The sequence below is a fragment of the Orbicella franksi genome, chromosome 11, assembly GCF_964199315.1.
Source record: "Orbicella franksi chromosome 11, jaOrbFran1.1, whole genome shotgun sequence".
NCBI lineage: Eukaryota > Metazoa > Cnidaria > Anthozoa > Scleractinia > Merulinidae > Orbicella > Orbicella franksi.
In genome coordinates, this window is record NC_138155.1 from 3,572,501 (window position 1) to 3,591,880 (window position 19,380).

General features: G+C 41.6%; 3 protein-coding genes and 2 pseudogenes across 3 annotated transcripts in view; 2 read left to right on the plus strand and 3 right to left on the minus strand.

Moving 5' to 3' along the window:
- Positions 1 to 19,380, minus strand: part of LOC145502591 (low-density lipoprotein receptor-related protein 6-like) — a 222,467-nt gene that overhangs the window by 109,885 nt on the left and 93,202 nt on the right. The window lies entirely within an intron of this gene.
- Positions 4,974 to 7,143, minus strand: LOC145502584 (uncharacterized). The gene has a single exon (XM_081481908.1). The coding sequence runs from the start codon at positions 6,752 to 6,754 to the stop codon at positions 5,906 to 5,908; it is 849 nt and encodes a 282-aa protein (XP_081338034.1). The 5' UTR covers positions 6,755 to 7,143; the 3' UTR covers positions 4,974 to 5,905.
- Positions 7,474 to 8,214, plus strand: LOC145503280 (uncharacterized; annotated as a pseudogene).
- On the plus strand, positions 14,842 to 16,201 carry LOC145502586 (uncharacterized). Its single transcript, XM_081481910.1, has 2 exons — positions 14,842 to 15,649; positions 15,741 to 16,201. Exons 1-2 carry the CDS (start codon positions 15,355 to 15,357, stop codon positions 16,151 to 16,153), a joined length of 708 nt encoding a protein of 235 aa, XP_081338036.1. The 5' UTR covers positions 14,842 to 15,354; the 3' UTR covers positions 16,154 to 16,201.
- Positions 16,403 to 19,285, minus strand: LOC145502587 (uncharacterized; annotated as a pseudogene).

Here is a 19,380-nt window from a genome sequence, read left to right on the forward strand (position 1 = left end):
ACTTTTTTCAAGGCCCCTTCCCCTCAATTTCTTTACATGTTTCCGAGCCCCCCACCCCCACCCCGATTTGTCCTGCTGGGGGGCGGCGATAAGTCGAGACTTCTAAAAATAAGTAAGTTTTATCTTTTAACGGATGTTTAGCGTATTAAAAATGGAATTATTTTAAATCACGCGCGTGTCCATTTGTTTTGTCTTCTAAGTGACATCGATTGTGAAAAGCCTGTTAATGCCAAATGCTCATAACGAGAAAATAAAGTTTTGGAATGAGGTGCTTTGTGAGCTGTTCAACTCACTGTATGGCTATCTGCCTCCTCATGAATTCAAAAACTATGTGATTAGTCAGCGCTAAATTCGTTGGAAAGTATGTCAAGATGTCAGATTAATACAATGAATTATTTTACAATAATTGTCTAATTCCTCGCGCGCTAATTGGCTCATTCTTATCATCAATAAGAGTACAGACTGATAAAATTTTAATTTATGCAAGCTTTCAAATTCAATTTTCAGCTGTCAAACTGTCAACTTTTTAGCCAATGAGATTTTAGGGACTTTCTTAAGCAGCCAATCAAAAAGCGAGAAAAGCTACTGACTGTTCGCGTCATTTTGAAAAAAATCCACTTATCTTTGTTTACGGCAAGTTTACGATGTCTTTTCCCCTCATTTATTTCTGGCATTTGACCATTTTGGGGTCTTGTTATTGTGAAAAACAAATTGACGTCAGTTTTTTATGCGTCTGTCCTCTTATTGATGACAAATTTCGTCATAACATTGTCAAAGTTTACTGCGGAACCACTCGCCTGCGGCTCGTGGTTCCACAGCCACTTTGACAATTTTATGAGGCAATTTATCATTAATAAGAGGACAGACGCATAAAAAACTGACGTCAATTTGTTAATTGACTGAGCTTCGAGAGCTGTCAAAACATTTTTGGGTTATTTGTGATTCATGTTTTATCAAAACTGGACAAGATTTTTATGTGAAAGAACTGTATCATCTAGCATTACAATTTGGAGTCTAGCTACGATTGAGACGGCTTCGATGTATATGTTTTTTTTCATTTCGATGTGCTGGTCGCTAGTCGAGATCGCCACGTCTTAACTTAGGCCAGGAAATTCATATTAGCGAAAAAAATTTGGGAGGTTAGTGACATTTTAATTTCTACTACCAGAACAAGAGGTGCTTTAACAAGTAAGTTGGAGATCTAACACCAATTTTCAGACTTCAATCAACTGTTAAGTCGTTTAAAAGCATGGTTACGAGCCTCCTAACGAAAGAGCGACTATTAGCAGTTTAAAAAAAATCTGACAACATCGCACAGCATAGAGCCGGATGAACAATCAGAGGAAGAACTCCTACATTCAGAGCAAAAACACAACGCTTTGCCTGAACAAAACCATACAATATCATACAACACGTAAAACAGTCGACATACAAAAAGCTCGATGAAGTTGATGCAAGAAACATAGGCACGTCCCTCTAACACAAACTTATAGATAAATATTATACCCGGGCCTGGTGTAACAACATAAAATGCAAGTAACCAACATATTTACGGAATATTTCAACCTTTTTCCCTCCAGAGCTAACATTTAAAAAGCTTAAAGCATATCTTGCAATATAAATGAGCTGAAGAAACAAGCATATGGCGAAAGACAGAAGTGTCAATAAGCTACACGCAGATAACAGCGGAAACCGCAGACCTGTGAGTGTAACGGCTCTACTCTGGTGAAATGTCCCCTTATTAACACAGCATAAAGTGCCCTTCAGAAACAAGTGTGAAGCAAAAATGGTCGCGAGCTAGACCAAAATCAAGAACGGCAAATATACTAATGTCAAGAAGCGTAGAAGTCCGGCCAAGTACGGTCTGTCATCCTCGTTTTACACTGGCACTTAAAGCATTTTTTTTTTAAATCAGCCAAAAGACTGAAAGAAATGGCGTAGAAATGGAAGAAAAAAAAATGGTCAAAAATTTTCCAACTGCTCATATCAATCTGAATGAAAAACTTAAGACACACTCCATAATTTCAGAACGGTTTCCGCTAAAAAAAAAGTTGGTTCCTTTTTTTTTTTGTATATATTGATCAATGCAGGTATACATGTAGTCGAAATTTCCGAAATCTGCAGGAGGATTAATATAAAGACTATTCTACAAGCAACGAGTCATTGTTCTATGCTAATTCTGCAGTTGCCACTTTGTACGATACTCTGCCAAAAGAAATGCAGTCAGCGAATCAGCAGGAGCAGTGTCATTTTTGAAAAGATCGAGGCGGTTAAGATAGAGGCCGTAAAGCATCTTGATTTTGCGTCACAATGCCTTGAAACAGTCAAAGCGATCGGAAAGAAATACACGGACGATTCCGTGTACTGAGCGGTAAGAGGCTCATAATGGGGGTTTAGTCTGACGGACGGTAAAAAAATTCGCTTTTTGACGGTGTACAGTAAGCCCTTTGATTTTTAAACTATGACGTCGCTTTCCTTACAACAAAACGTCAGCAAGCTAAATATCAGAGTGTATTATACAGCAGATTGTCGTGTTTCCCCTTATTGTTCTATTTGACAGCTGCAAGAAGGATTGCTATTCTAAAAATCAAGTCTTTACTCTATGGTCTCACAGATGATAGGGCATTTTATCATTGCGCGAGAGTGTCTGTCAGTTTCTAATGAGTTGCATCAATTTATGTGTGCAAACTATTCTTAATTTTTACGATATTTTGCGCATCTTTTTCAAATGATTTCTTATAATTTGGATTCTGCTATGTAATTTCAGTTGTACGCGGCCGTAACAAGACACACAAACGCTTAGTTAACTCTAACAATGTGGTGAGGCTCCATGCCTCGTTTGCATTTCTTTAAACTTAACAGTACAGTAAGCTGAACGGTAAGCTGAGAAATATACTCGCTTCAAAGAGCTTGAGAGGTCGACTGTTTGATCTTCAAAAGGATTGAAAAATAGCCCATTACAAAGCTACTAACGCATCCCGTTGATCCTTACAAGTTATTTTAATAACTTGTATATCAACCGATTCGAAAAGGACTCACTGTAACTTTCTACGAAAAATGGCAATTTCTCCGGGTGAATTTAAAAAGCTCTAGTGTCTCTTTTTTCAATTTTGTTCAAAGAGTGGCTGTACTCGATATTTTTTTTCTTACCACTGCGTCGGTATCACTGTCGACAAAAACAGACGAGTCCAAGAGAACTTTTAGTAAACAATTAAAACTTGAGGCTGGAAAGGGGAAAATAGACCGCGCACGATGGGGGAGGGGAAAGGTCCTGGGAGAGAACTCTATTGTAACCTCTAAAACTCCGTCTTTCTTCAGTGTCCTGTATATCTCGTTCGGCTGTCGTGTGCTCAAATCAGGGTACTGCTGTGTAGTATAATCCGTCAGATATTTTCGCTCGCACGTAATTGGTCTACACAAGTCACGTAACTGAATATGTCCCAGCTAAAATAAAAACAAGACAATGGATGAAAAGGAAATGATTCTTTTTAGATAGCTCTGTGTAGCACAATCTTTAAATTCCAGCTGTTCTTTAAGCTTTTTGGACAGATTATTTCCAAACACAAATTCCAATTCTACCAGACGACCCACATGAAAATCAGGTAAGGCTGACGTGGCTTTCTCTCTAAATATTGTAATTTATTTATCTATTTAAAAAAAAACTTTAGTATCTCATAATACTCAACAAATAGTTCTCATAGTTAATAATCAACAAAAAATTAGGTACCAGGCCTCCTAGCTCCAGACTCCTTTTCCAATTTTATTACTTGTGTTTATTTCCTTTTCCGACCGATCGACCCAAAATCAGAAAACGCATTCGACAATAAACGAAAAAAAGGGGGGGATGGCCTAACACAAATAGCAGCAGTGCGTAAATCAGACAGGTTTGCATTCTCTGATGCAAATTTTTGGACATATACCAAAATCATATCGGGAGTCACGGGCTCCCTTTTAACTACCGGTGTAGAAAAGTTTCTCTTGGCCGAGTCTAGGATACCTTTCACAAGACTAGAATCACAAGGATTAGATAATCCATAAAGATCATGCGCCCAGCGGATACCGTAAAGAGCACCTTCTAAAACCGAATATAATGAATTACTTTGAAGTAAAAACTCTAAGTAAGTAGCAACGGACAAATAATTAGACGGAAGAACACTAATTTCCTTAAAACTAGCAGCCAAAACCCTAAACTTTTCAAAAGCCCTAGAATAGCGCTCAAAAGTGGAATCCGCTTTTGCTCCTATACAACCTAAAGGTAAACAACTTGCTAAGCGGCTAAGCTCAGGATCCGTAAAACGACCCTCAAAGGTTGACAGGGCTAAGGCACCTTGTAATAAACAAACAAAAGGAAAAATAAGTACAAAACCAATAGGTGCAAACTAATAAGTTACAAAACACATAAAAGGTCCCAGGGGACCAAACAGTCCCATTGGACCAAAAAATATCAGCTAACATCCAAACTGTCAACAGGCCAGTAGCACAAAAACAGAAAATGAAAAAACTTCACAGTCCCAGTGGACCAACAGCATAAAATATTGTCCTAGTCCCAGTGGACTTGCAACGTCTTGGTACTGTACATGTCCAGTTTCAAGAACAACACTGGAGTACTAAAAGAAGAGGAACCAAAACAAGTCTCTTTGTTACATAAGCTCCATGCACAAAAACATCTCTGCTATTCTGGACAAACAAAAAATCTACAACAAAACTCTTATATGCGCCGTTTCGCTGAATAAGATAAGGCCAGGAAAGTGAAGAAGGCCAAAACGGGACGACCAAAACACCACGAGACTGGCAATTGAGAAAACGTGTAAGAAGGCGCGGAATTAAATTCGCGAGGAAACAAGCCAGCAGTTTTCCCCACCCCAGTCAAAGGCTATAGCATCGACACCCAAACTCCTTGGTTGAAAAATCAAAGAATAAAACCTAGGGACTTTAGCATTGACAGAATTGGCAAAACAGTCAACAATAAATGAAAAGAAGAAGCCAAGCTTCATCTTTGCGTTGTTCTCGGGCCTACAGGGGAACGGCAACTCGGAGGAACGTGGCGGTCTGCTCCGCGCTGTGGACACGAGCACGTAGCGTCGAGGGCAAGGGTGGGTACTGGACAGCCCTCGTTGAAGGCCTGCATGGCGTTGATTTCGGGTAAGGCGCGGGAAGCGCGCGGCTGTTGGTCAAAGGTCTCTCTTTCAGGTGGGGTGCCAGTGGGGTCGCCAAGGGATGGGAAAGTGCGCGGCAGAAGTCCAAGGTTGGGTAGCGAGTCGTAAGAGAAGTACATATCTTTGAACGAGCGGCTCACATAAACCATGGAGTGGAATTACGTAATCTCGCCGCTGCCGGACTGTGTGGTGAGCTTGGCAAAGAACGCTCCCTCTATCGATATGGGCGAGTGGTTGGCTGCTGATAGGCTGAGGCTTATGGGGTGGAGTTCGTCGTGAGAGAAACCGCAGGCTATGAAATCGAACAGTGACCGCAAGTCCGATTGTGCGCCAGTGTCGGCTATTGCAGATACTTCGGCATAGAGGTCTGAGGAAGTTTTGTCGGTGCCACTGCCGGTCCTGCCTGGCAGGGAGAGGGATATAGTGACTGGGATCCTAGGGTGATCTCGTAAGCGAGCCCATTTCCACTCCCCCTTGAAGAAGATGTGGTGATCCAAACGCACTGCTGATGGTTTCGTGACGGTGACGTGTGTGGTCGTGTTCCGGTTTTGGCGACGTCTTCGGGGGGCTCAGGGGTGTCGGGCACTCTTGGTCTGAAATGCTGCTATTTGTGAGATCGGCTCTGTTTCTGTGGTGTGGACCCCTGGGGTCTGGGGCGGGCGCTGTGGAGGCAAGCGCTGCTGACGTTTCTTACGGCGATTGGCCCTGTAGCATATGATGCACATTTGATGGGGTTTCTCGTTTTAGCCTCACGCCCCTTCCGTGAAGACCTTAAAGGCGTTATGACAGCCGGGGCATGTCACTTCCTTCGCCCGATCCGCTTGAGAGGGAGTGGAGACAGGGTTAGGTGGCAATTTCTTTTGCTTCTGGAAGGAAGAGACAGCGGATAGTGAGGGGGAGCGAAGGGTGTTACTGGCCATCTCTTTGGTTTCCACTAACGCGATAACCTCGTTTATCGGTTTCGCGAGTATTCCAGCTATGCCCAGCACTTCCCTCCTGATGTCGGTGTCGTAAAGGCCGGTCAGGATGACGACACGGATGACGTGGTCAGTGTAGTCGACCGAAGCGCCACAGGTGCTCGTAGTGGTATAGGAACAAGTTTCTGCTTTCCCCCGTACTTTAGCTGTGATGGTCCGGAAAGGCTCGTCACGTTCTTGCCGTAGCTGGAGAAGCTCTGTACGTAGCACGCAAGTGGCGACTGGGATTACCGCTAAGGAGCGCATGGCGGCTAGCAGTTGGGACAGGGTCTCAGAAGCTGCATTAGGATTGGCTTTGGGAACGCTGTCCCCAAGTTCAGTTCCGGGGCACTGGAATAGCTGGGAGGGCGCCGAGACGTCGTCGATGCCTGAACCTGACCGGAAAACCTCCCAGCGTCTCGTGAAGACGTTCCACTCTTCTATTGTGACTCCAACGTCGACCTTGGGCCGCTCGAGATTTGGGCCTCGGGTTGCTGTAGATGCGGGGGTAGCGTCTGCGACGGTAGGCGCCGGATTGTGGTGGGCCAGGTCGTGATTAGTGAGAAGAACAATTGCCAATGCTTCAGAGACATCGTCTGTTGTGAATGTGCAGTCGGGTAAGGAGCATTCGATGACAACCATGACAACGAAACCAGCTGTTTCATGAAGCGAACTCCTCGGTTGACTTTGTTTTAGTTACAACGATAAAACAGTTCTATAGGAAGAAATACAGTACAGGTACGCTAAATGACAAGAACAATAAAGCTAAACATAACAGACTTACGATAATAAGTACAGTCCGTAAGTATAATGCGTCCGCGCAAAACGAATTCGAATGTCAAAACAACATGGCCGACTCTCAACTAGTCAGCAGTCCTACCGAGCCATCGGTATATGGCCAGCGGTGGTCCCTTCAAAAAAGTCTTAATATTCACTTGTGGTTAGTTAGTGAACTCTCGTCCGAGAGAATCTGGAGAAACGTTTTTGGTGCGTAAACCATAGATAACTCCAAATATTAATTTCCGTTGGACTTTTTGATTAGGGCTTACGACAGGATTCTCAACATAGGATTTACTCTAAAAGCGCCGTTTGTTGAATTGCTGGGCTTCAGATGTCTATTCAAGTGGATTCCGGTCTTTGGAAACCAATATAACAGTTAAGTTAACATTAATACTAACAACCAACTTCAAAATGTGATACTTACCGTCTTGCAGATGCAAATTCTAGTCGATAAAATGATTATAAATTGCATTTATTTGAAATACGAACAAATTACCTGTCAAGCTGTCGACACGAACAGCTTCTTGTTTTGAAAGCAACACGAGCAAGCGAAGCCGTTTGAGTTAATCCAGAAAACATGAATTGCACGGTCTACAATCAACGCCACATCAGTCAGTGGTGGTTCATTCCCGTAAATACGTATTCCTCTTCCTGGAGCACTTTCCTCCGAGCTTCGCGCTGTATTCATCTTCAGAATCGCCGTTAACGCGATAAGCTGTCCTTTCGTCATTTTGCCGAACATCTTGGTGATGGTGGCAGTGCAAACCAAACGTCAACTTCGCACCAAATCTAACGTATCACTCGCCTGTTGAGCCACAACTGACCCGGCTTGTTGTGGGACTTGTTGTTCAACCTTTGCAAATCGTCCGCTATAGCTTTATGCTCAAAGGTGAGACTGGCATAAACTGCACCAGGGTAGACAAGATAACAACAGCTATAACCTTAAGGTGTGTCATAGTGTCACTTAATCATTTCGTTGTGTTGAGTACAGAGCGTTATCTCGCTACAAAACACTGTCTCTTTCGCGCACGAGAACCTTGCTACTGAGGTGCGTAATATCGTAGCTTCTTGCCTGGCGTGGGCTGCCGCGATCATCCCTCCGATGGAAGACTTCTGGCCAGCAAACATACATTATGTCGCAAAATTGGCAGTTCTTGTTACACAGTTTATCCTTTTTGCGTTAGACGTTTATTTTAACGTTTCTGTATACAGGGAGTTCCGCCCCAACGAAAAACAAATAATTGCTAATCAAGTTTCCACAGAAGTGAAGGAGAAGTTACTCTAGAATTACTGAAAAACAATTCTCCGATGTTTGATATCCCTCAAATGTTAATTTGCTGAAATTAACTTTAAGGCTATAAGCCTAAATGAACGTTCATTTCTAATCTCCCGAGGATGCTCTGCCACAAAAAAATCACTCGCTCACGACTTCCGACAGCTAAACAGGCTAATACGACGGAAGCTTCTTGGTTTGCAAAATATCGCAGAGATGCAATGAAGACAGATAAATAACCATTTTTTTTTTCAACTTCAAATAAAATTAGTTACTACTTATGTCTAAAGTCACTCATTGATATGATGCTTTATTAAATCCATTTTGAAATCACTGGTTATCCTTGCAATCTGATTGGCTCTCAATGGTGCGATTTATTCACGAATCGCACTATTTTTTGCTCTAAATCGCATCTTTTTCTCAGCCATTGAGAATGGGACAGTAAAACAAAACAACAAATCAGATATTAGTTTAAAGTAAACAATAAAATTTCAGGAAAATGAAAGACAAAAAGCCATTGTGTGGAGAATTTAGCAACTAGTATTGCCAAAACTCTGTTGTTATTGTGTTTTTTTTCCAAAAAAAACTTGACGAATGTAATGAATTACAGTTTCTAAATGACGATTATCAGCTCCTTCAGGCTGAACACCTACTTTAATGGAAGTTTCCAACTTTTAGTGTCCATTTTGACGAATATTTTGGCGATTTTTCTTCAACATCTGCTCAAAATCCGTATGATACCGAGTCCCGTAAAACATAAACAAACGAAAACCACACAACAACAAATTCAGGGCCATCTCAAGAAGGTAGATGTTTCCAGGTTTCTGGTAGTTTCAAACGAAGCAACAAAAGAGCTCAACTCTGTCGCTGTGAATAAACATAGTCAAAATACGCCCCGCTCCACAAAACAGTGAATGAATGAACGTCTTACGAAGCTGGTGTTAGTTCCGCCATCTTGGAGATATCTTGAAACAAATGGCGCCGCAAGAACTTGACAAGGTCCTGAGTATTGAGTCCTTCGCCGATGTCACAAAAAGAAACGGAGGTGATAACGAGCTGGACTCCCTTAAAATCATGCCATTAAACGGTATGAAAGAAAAAAAACGTACCATCCACTGGGCATCGTGCACTCGAGGGAGTTTCACAACTCAAAAGAAATCCATCGCAGAATTACGCAGGATGCACCTTCAAATTCCTTCTGCAAAGACAATGAAAAGTCTCAGCCTCAACCACAGAAGAAAGAAAGACCTTCCATCATTGATTCAGGCGACGAGAATTGAACTTTTCTACCTGAAGCAGACTATTTTCGTTCTGACTTCAAAACCGCTTGTTTCTTTGTCATGCTCGGATGAGTTTTCGTCACATGACATCGTTTTGCATACTAAATGAAACGTAAAGGCGTTTCCGGTTCCGCTTTTTTTTTTTAACAAACCCGCTACTGGAACAATATACCAAAAGTCTAAAAATTAAGGCGATAAAATTGTGTGATTTCAAAATGGATCTAATAAAGTGGCAATTGAACTTCGTGTCGTGCAATTTTGGTCTGAAATCATACTTGTGATTTCAAATCGAACTCGCGCTGCGCGCTCGTTCGATTTTGAAATCACGCGTATGATTTCAGACCAAATTGCACTCCACTCAGTTCAATTACCATTATAAATACTCTACATTCTGAATAGCTTGTAGTAAAAGATACACAATTATCAATGTGTGTCAACCATGCTAGGCACCTGATAAGTTACACGCATGAAATCAGACTTTAACTGTTATACAACATTTAAACAAGTAAACAAAACCTCTATTGGGGTTCTTTTCACCTTCTAAAGCAATTTGACTTATATATTATAATGTTCACTTGATACAACAATAATACTGGTGTGTTTTGTCCATGCTTGATAGTCAGTATAGACTTCCCAGGAAATGACTCTTTAAAGCATCTCTAAGTTTCAGCATAGCAAGTGTGGAACTCACACCCTCTAATGAAAAGATCAAAGTCTTTGTATCACACTCTCTGAAATTCCCTGAAACATGGAGGGAAGAAAGGTCCACTGAGAAAAGTAGACACCACTTAGCACTTTCCTGGTTGATTTGCTTTGGCCCCAAAAACATTTATTTGGGTCATGATGATTTCCCAAATTCATGATGAATTCCCAAATTCCCGAGACAGTAAAGAACATCCCACATCCTATGCCCAAATTTTGGAAGTCAAATCCTGTCAAGATATTTTGAATTTAGGGATTTCCGCACCATAGTTTTGTCGAATTCCAGATCCTGACAATACCTTCCAGACCCAGCTAAGTGTAACAAAGTCAATTATCGCTACTGACCAGGTGAAGGTAATATCTGCATACGAGCCAAGTGGCCCATCAGGCCGGAGCTTATTCCGGTTTCTTTAGCATGAAGCGACTAGGAGTACTTTTACTTCCCCCTGGATGTGATGCTAGTCCATACAGCTGTAGCAGGGTTACCCCCCCGCCCCCGCCCCCCACCCCCAGCATTAAGCTCACCAGTACCCAATTATACACCTGCATTGGTGGAGAGAGGCACTGTGACAGTGTCTTACCCAAGAACACAACACAATGTCCCCGGCCAGGGATCGAACCCGGGCTGCTTGATCTGGAGACAAGCGCAGTAGGCATGAGGCCACCGCGCCTCCCACTACTGACAATTTGAAGGATAGTGAAAAACATAATTGCAATGAAGTCGTCCAGTATACCTGGAACAATGCTCCAATGTTATAAATTATTGAATATTTAAATGAAAGTGATCATATGATTGCAGAGCCTTGTGTGTTTTAAACACCAAAGACATGACCCAAATACCTACTTTGGTACATGTAAAAAAACAATCGCTAATTTGCTCTGAGCATTAATTATTAATTATAATGTATGAATGAACAAAGTTTAAAAAAATGTAAAAGTGCTTTTAGAGGAATCCAGAGGAATGGGAGTGGTTCAAACCAAAGACCCTCAGACAGTGGAAAGAGAATAGATATTTTCTGAGAAAATACAATTTGAATTACAGGTATATTAGGCACCAGCCTATGAAACTATAGCTATTATAAAATCATTTGCTTTCAGTATTTTCTATTTGATCGAGAGTTATGACATACAAATACTCGACAAAGAAATTTGAAAGTCCTTAAGTGAGGCAGAGGAATATTTTCAGTTGGATGTGGAAGCTTATTTAAGTGAGGAGCTCTTGAAACAGCCTGTGGGAAATTCAAACACTTATGACCTCAAATCAGCAAATGCAATGTCAGGAGAATTCAATGTCATGATCGTTCAAACACTCGAAACCTGAACCAAAAGGGCAATGTAAAAATCTTTCCTTAAGCTAATCTTAGATAACAAAAATCCACAGCACTCCAGAAACATAAATATTATCATCCATACAAAATTAAGGACTACTATAACTTTTCAATTAAACAGACCAAAGGATAACATCAGAGGCTTCAACCATGAAACTTTTTGTTGTCATATGCATTACTACACACATCAAGATCCAGTAGTTTAGATGATGGCAAAACGATCTTCTTTGGCAACAAAGAATCAAACTGCTATTAGGCAACCTCTCCACAGGCAGCTACAGGCCAGCTGCCAATCTTCCAGCCCGGTGTAATTATGTTACAATTATCTATCTTGAATTACATATTTGGATGGAGAATGATCCACAAAATATTGTTTATGCACAGTGAAATAATTGCGAAAGACAATACAGTGCAGTTTGATAATTTATTGCGTGTTTGTATAAATTTATTGCTTCAGTACGAAAAATTTATTATGAATTTAAAATTTACAACCGTATTGGTTCGGTACAGAAATCCCACGATGCGAACCCGTATTGTTCGAGAATACGGGCAAATCCGGGAGTATCGTGTTTTATGAAACGAGACGTGTCTGCCGCGTGTCAGGAACTGTTTTTTTCCCGATTCGGTCTTTTTCCGTAGCAGGGAAAATCCGTTCTCCGGAAACCTCACTGAAACGCGGTTTGTCAAGGCCCGAAAATTGTCTTATTCGTCCTGATTTGCTACGAATAACGGCGCACCGCAGGCGAGCACAAACCATCAAGTTTAGAATTTTTACTCTCATCCCTTGTTATTATTTTTGGGTTTCGAACGAAGTTCCACGGTACTACAAGTATAACGGGAGTCCGATACCCGAAACTGCACGGTACCTTAACTGTCAATATCGGATATTCCACGGTACGTGAAGTATCATTTGGGATTCCCCTATCGGATATTTCACGGTACGTCAAGTGTCACTCGAGATTCTCCTATTCTTGGGTTTCACGTGACGTCACAAGCTTTGATCAAATCAGTGTCCGCCATGTTGGTGTCCCACGGGTGTCAAATTTATGCTAATAATAGTCCATTTCTACAGTGAAGCTTCTCTATTATCGCTCTATTATTTCGACAACTACATGAATTTCCAGAAAGAAAAAAGCGATAAAAGTACCGGGCATTCCAGTGCTCTCTGAGTATGCCAAAAGCTTAGAGAGTCGAGTAAAGGAAAGATATTCGCAAAAGATCTCGGTCATCGGGGTTGACCCCGCAGGCATAACAGCCGAGCAGTTCAGTCCAGAATGCTTGAGGGTCCCCAATAGGTTTGGCGGGATGCGGGATTTGGCTTTTTTTCGCCGTGATATTCGGGATTTGAGCTAAAAACAGGGGCGGGAAGCGGGAATTACAATTACGAGCGGGAGCGGGATTTCGTGTTTTTATGGGGTTGGGATGCGGGATTCGCAAGAGGAATAGAGCGGGATGCGGGATTTCAATTCTTACGTGACCTCATAAATTGACCAGCCCAAAAGCCGCACGTTGGGCAGAAATGAACCTTTTGTGCGTATAGCTGTGTCAGGTTTCAAGTAATGAGTAGCAACGGCTCTGTACCCTGTCAGGTTCGGTCAAACGCATCCATTATCGCTTGACTAAGTTGGTATCATGAGACTGTATGAAGTCTTTGAGTCCTATTGCGATCCTCTGACATCAATGACATCTATCCATTTCCCACATCTTCGACGCTTGCAAATGTAATCTTGACCTTCCCCCCGCGCCCCCCGTCCTTTCTAGTTTTTCTAGTCTTTCGACCTTTTCTAGAGCGCTTGTCTTGGCCAGGATGGCCACAATGGATGTCGGTGATAGTGATTTACCAAACGAAGTATGAGACATTATAAATTGCGTCGCCACATATGTGCGAGCGGGAATGCCTTCATTCGGAAAGAAAAGTTCTGAGCCCAGATTTCAAGGAAAGTGAAGACGCTGAAAGCTTTGAAAGAAACTGTCAGGTGTGTTTACGGGCCATCCCTTTAATATGGTGATGAAAAATCGTTTTCTTTCACTGATACGTAGACAAAAGAAAACAAAACAGTAAACAGTTTACAGAAAGAAACGTTATAATCATTTGTGCTTACTTATCTGCTACCTATTGAATCTTTTTGTGATCTTTTATGCGATATCTATTTTTACAGTTTCTGTGTTAATAATTAAATTAATTATTAAGTTAAAAAATTAATAATTAACATTTACTTATAAACAAATTAATAATTAACACAGAAACGTCTTTGAAAAGTAGGCGGGATCGGGATTTCCAGGCAAAAAAGGGCGGGATGTCGGGATTAACAGTGATAAATGGGCGGTAAAGTGGGATTTGAGAACCCTATTGTGAACCCTCAATGCTTGCCTCCTGTGGAAGTCTCGGACTTGCTGAGTTACCTCGCTCTTGAGACCAGCTTCTACACCAACAAGTAGTTCAAGGCGTTCAAGAGTCTGGAGGCGTTTAATCAAATGGTGTCGGGATTTGTAACCTCAGTTGTAGGCAAAGTAATCGCCGGCAAGTATGTCGTGAGAGCAAGCGTATGAATGATCCTTTAGTGAACGTTCGGGTCATTTTCGAAAATGATGGGACTATTTTGTCAGCCCATTGCTTGGGATGCAAAGCTGGACTGGCTGAGTCATGCTCACATATCGCGAGTGTTTTATTTTATTTAGAGGCAACTACACGAATTCATGGCAAGCTCGCTTGCACGCAGGTAAAATGCTCATGGATTTTGCCGACATATGTCAATGAAGTGCCGGATGCGAGGGCTAGGGACATCGGTTTTTCATCGGCTAACAAGCTCAAAGAAAAGTTCGACCAGAAAATTGAGGATCTACAACGGCCGCAAGCCTCGAAGCATGTAGCAGCTTCTAGTTCTGGGACTGCATCAGCCAGCGCCTCAGCGCATGCAGCGCGCATCGGCGCCTTCGAAAGAGGAAATGGAAGAGGAAAAGTTTAATTGCTCCTTTTGCTGACCAATTTATCGACCAAAGCCGCTCTGTTCCGGTAGTTTCGGAGCGAAGTGTTTGCTACAAACTCGTTCACTCTCTAGCACCCTCTTGTTTGTAGCGTCACCGCCACACACCGCAGAAATCTACTCGTTTCTCCTCCAAATAGTGAGTTCCTCCTGTTCTTCCCCTTGATTTGTCATAATCTTAGGTATACGAAAAAACCCTAAGCCTCTACGATTTCCACTTTTGCTCGAACAGCCAACAACAACGGATAAAACCATCCCTTCTTTCTCACATGAACTCTTCTTTGGATACGCTTTGTTAACGCTTGAGGGACACCAAGATGGCGGATAGTAACCGTTGCTAAGCTATTAGGGAACTTTTAAAGCACGGGTCGTTTTAGAGGCAACGGCAACTTTAGCGACCGAAAGAGCCTGGGAAGAGAACAACGTCGTTCCCGCCAAAATATAAACGTTAAGCAGTTAGACGAGTTTTGCAGCAGCGACGTCGGTAGCAAACTCTGTTGGCTTTTAAAATAAGCTGTTTGAGAGAATGCCATCTTTCAGTGAAATGAGAAACCTGCTTCTTTTTTTGTACGACAGTAAAAGCATCTGTGACGAAGAATTTTTGACCTTGTACGAAAGTTACAGTTCCAAGAATCTAGAATTCCCTTACAGCTCCTACCCAAAGTTTGATTACGACCAGATGGATGAATCAGAGTGTTTAGCGGAGTTCAGAGTGCGAAAACAGGACATAACATTATTGGCAAATGTTCTTCAATTACCAGACACTTTCCGATGTCCGCAAAGAACAACTTGTGACCGAACTGAAGGGCTTTGTATGCTTCTGAAGCGCTTCTCGTATCCATGTCGCTATTCAGACATGATTCATCGTTTTGCAAGACCAGTTCCTTAAATAAGCATGATTACCAATACAGTGATGGGTCATATTTTTTTGAGCCATGGTCATCGAATTTCACAATGGAATTTTGATATACTGAGTCCGCCAATGCTACAGGAGTATGCAGATGTTATCCATGCTAAAGGTGCACCTCTCAGCAATTGCTTTGGGTTTATAAATAGGACAGTCAGACCAATTTCTCGCCCAGGCCAACACCAAAGAATAGTGTACAATGGACATAAACGGGTACATTCACTCAAGTTTCAGTCTGTCGCTCTACCAAATGGACTTATTGGAAATATGTATGGGCCTGTTGGTAAGTTATGTTCACTGGGATGCCATGAAAATAAGCTGCCACTTAAGGTTTCATTAATTTATTAATCTTATTTATCTGTTTTGGTATGCAGAGGGGAAAAAACATGATGCAAGCATGTTGGTAGAGTCCAATCTTCTCCAGGAATTGGAAAGGAATGCATTTTCCCCAACAGGCCAGCCCATGAGTGTTTATGGTGATCCTGCCTATCCCCTGCGAACACACCTACAGGCACCATTTCGCCATGGTGTCCTAACACCGATGATGGAACAATACAATTCTGACATGAGTTCTGTTAGAGTAACCGTGGAGTGGCTCTTTGGGGACATCATCAACGACTTCAAGTTTTTGGTTTTTAAGAAAAACCTAAAAATTGGAATGAGTAGTGTGGGAAAAATGTATCTTGTATGTGCACTTCTTAATAATGCTATTACCTGCCTATATGGCAACAAAACCTCAGAGTTTTTTGGTCTAGACCCTCCTTCATTGCAGTATTATTTTAGATAAATTCTCTCAAATAAACAGAGCAGAAATGGAGGCCATTTTAATTAAACCCAAATTTATTAAGTATTTGAAGTCTTCTTGGTGGTCACCAATGAAAGAGTCAAACTTGTAACAACAATAATGAATGAACTTGTTTTTTTCTTCGAATTCACAAAACGCAAGTAAATAATAAGACATCAATTTCAACAAATACCTGTCTTTTTGTTGAAATAACTAAACACTGCCTTAACATGTTCATACTTGGGGAAAATGTCATTGTCTCTTCTCGAGAAGCTTTTGGATAACCGACAGAATAGCTTGATTTGTTTGTTGTTGTTGCTGTAAGACAGTCACCATCACTTGCTGATTCTGCTCTTGCTCTAGTCTTCTTAGATCTAGCTCTTGTTGTCGTAATTCTCGCTCATTCTTGGCTTTCTCTTGCATGAATTCAACTAGTGGTTCCGTGCGAGCACTTCTCCTTTGGCGCTTCGGTTTCTCCTCGCATTCATCGCCATTCTCTGTTGATCTGCGCTTTTTCGTTTCGCTGTATCGCTCTAAAGCTTTCTGCCTTACGTCCTCTGCCTTGCTTTTATCTTCTTTTTTTGCTTTCTTGCCTGAGCATCACCAACTTTGTTTACGCTCTCTTCTTTCCCGACGAGTTCTTCAAGTAAAACATCTATTTCAGACATGTCGTCCACGGATATTCCACTTGCAGTTTTTTCTTGATGCATCTTGGCCTTATACTTCTTCTGGAGAAGAACCCATCGGTCTCTTACTGCCCTCTTATCTTTGAGATGAAAACTGGTTGTCTTCACTTGATTTAGCTTTTCTGCGATCGATTCCCATCTTTCACCCCTCGCAACGCTTCCTTTTTTGAATGAAAACAAATCGCTCGCCAGGATTTCTCGAAGCAAAATAACATCATGATCTTCAGTCCACCAGGAGCCATAATCGGGGACGGAGACCGTAAGTCTTGGGATCCGCGCGCACCTATGATATGGGACAATTTTTCTATTTTTAGAACAAATTGCACCATCCTGACGTCATATATCCGCGCGGATCCACGCACATGTCGGGGGCTCTCGCGTGGATGTTGTCACGTTGCGTGATCAAATGTTGAGAGTTGAGAGACCTTGAGAGATTCTCTTACGTATTTTTCATAGCGATGGCAGGGAATAAGGCAGGGAATACGAACCAGGACGCTTATATGTAGTTTTATGCTCTGAGCTAACGGAAAAGGTGGGTTTTTCAGGGTCGAAAACAAAACTTCAATCTCGCGCTGGGGATGAATCATAAGATCTGCTCGCGCTAGTTGTAAGCTTACGCGTATGTTTTTGCGTTTGTTCCGACTTAAGAATATAGCGAGAAAACCCTCTACTCTGGTATCGAGTTAATTTGTGAGTTTCTCAGACAATGGTTAATCATAACCAAATCCTGTTTTGATAGTTTCTTATTGTTTCTGCTTGTTTGGTGAGTCTGACGCGTACAACTAGCTCATTTGTATAGTGCAGCTCGTGCACTTTCAAGTCCGAGTCGGTGTTTTCAATTGTCAACAAAGCTTGACAAAGATTTCTTTCGTTATCTTTTGTGCTGAGATGCTGCAACAAATTTCACGAACGCAAAAAAGGCTACTAACATCATGCTGTTTCTTCAACATAAGCATAGTGAAGTTTTACACTGCGAAAATGAAAATAGACAAGGAGTTTTGATAACTCGATCAACAAAATTGAAATCGTTATTCGAAGTTGAATAAAGAAAGCGTCATCGTAACTTTGCTGATTATTTCTCCTTTATTCACATATTTTCAGCTTAGCTTCTAATACCTTCTCAAACATTTATCAATCTTAAACATATTTAAAACTATAGAGTTATTGTTTGAGTTCGATGTACGCTTTCACACGAAAGTGCGGCGGAAGCACAATTTGTCATGTTTACCGTGACTGTGCAAAACACGCATCGGCGGGCGCTCTCATTCATCGACAACAGAGAATTTACTGGATTTTTACACGAATAAAACTGAGCAGTATCTACGGACGTAAAGTTATTGGACCTTGATGAAACATCAAGCGTTGCTTACAATTCAGGCGAAACTCAAACTGACCAAACTAGCAATTATTTTGTTTTACTTTTCAGTTGCGATAGACTAACAAATTCCTCGCAAGTGTGTGGCAAGAGAAGCTAGGAAACTATGAAGTCCTGAAGCTCTGCTATATCTAAATATATTCAGCTAGTTTTTTGCTGTGTAATGGAAAAGCTCTTCAACATATGTGAAATTAAATAAGTGGAGTAATGTACAGCTCATGTAAACGTAAAAGAAGCATCCGTCGGAACACAACTTGGTTAGCGATATATATAAGCTTAAAGCGGAACATACCTAAATTCGACACTGTCTTACTTCGCTCAAACTGGAGCAACTTACGACGAAAATACTTAAGCAAAATTCCAACAGACGTAAACGCGTTGAGTTGTGGGCCAAAAACATGGAAAATGTCGGGAATTTCGGACGCCATTTCCCCCGCGCGACATCTGCAAAAATCCTCGCAGCATGTACGCGCGTGTGCCGCAGGCGATGGCGCAATTTGTTCTGAAAATAGAATTATTGTCTCATATCGTGGGGACAACCCCAATACTAGAAATGGCGCGCGCTTACGGTCTCCGTCCCCGATTATGGCTCCTGAGTCCACTCCATAGCTCTAAATGCAAAATACAACAATGCAGCTATTTGACCGACGATCGAGAAAAAATGTAAACTTATAAAGATGTGCATAAAAATATTTTCTGTTGAAATGTCTTCGAAAGACTCAATAGTTCAGCTTACTTTGGTTTTCCATCGGAGGCCGGCGCCGACATCTTTTGCTCAAAGCTACGAGAAATGAAAATGTCTGTGTTTTTATCTATGTCTGAGTATACAATTTGAACAACATGAAAGAAAATACTTCTAAAAAGGTAACAAGGACAAAATAAAATGTTTTGAAACAAGCTAGTGAGGGAAAGATACTCACGTTCTGGAGACGACGCCAAAATGAAGGTTTTCACGTTCGCGCGAAACGAAGACGACTTGACAGACAACTCCAGAACGCCTACCGGAACAAAAAGTCACCCAGGATTCCCCTATCGTATATTTCACGAAAGGTAGTTTAATGAAATTCCCAAAGTGTGGGAAGGCATCAATGTCTCCTGAAAAGGTACTCTTCATCCGATGCATTCTTCTCCAAATTCCCTTCGAACACCATAGATAACCATGTGGCATA

Bases quoted from the DNA above. Each gene is read 5' to 3' on its own strand.
- LOC145502586 (XM_081481910.1), top strand. From the start codon at position 15,355: ATGATTACCAATACAGTGATGGGTCATATTTTTTTGAGCCATGGTCAT. The intron at 15,650-15,740 runs GTAAGTTATGTT...TTTGGTATGCAG, and splicing joins AAATATGTATGGGCCTGTTG to AGGGGAAAAAACATGATGCA.
- LOC145502584 (XM_081481908.1), bottom strand. From the start codon at position 6,754: ATGGTTGTCATCGAATGCTCCTTACCCGACTGCACATTCACAACAGAC.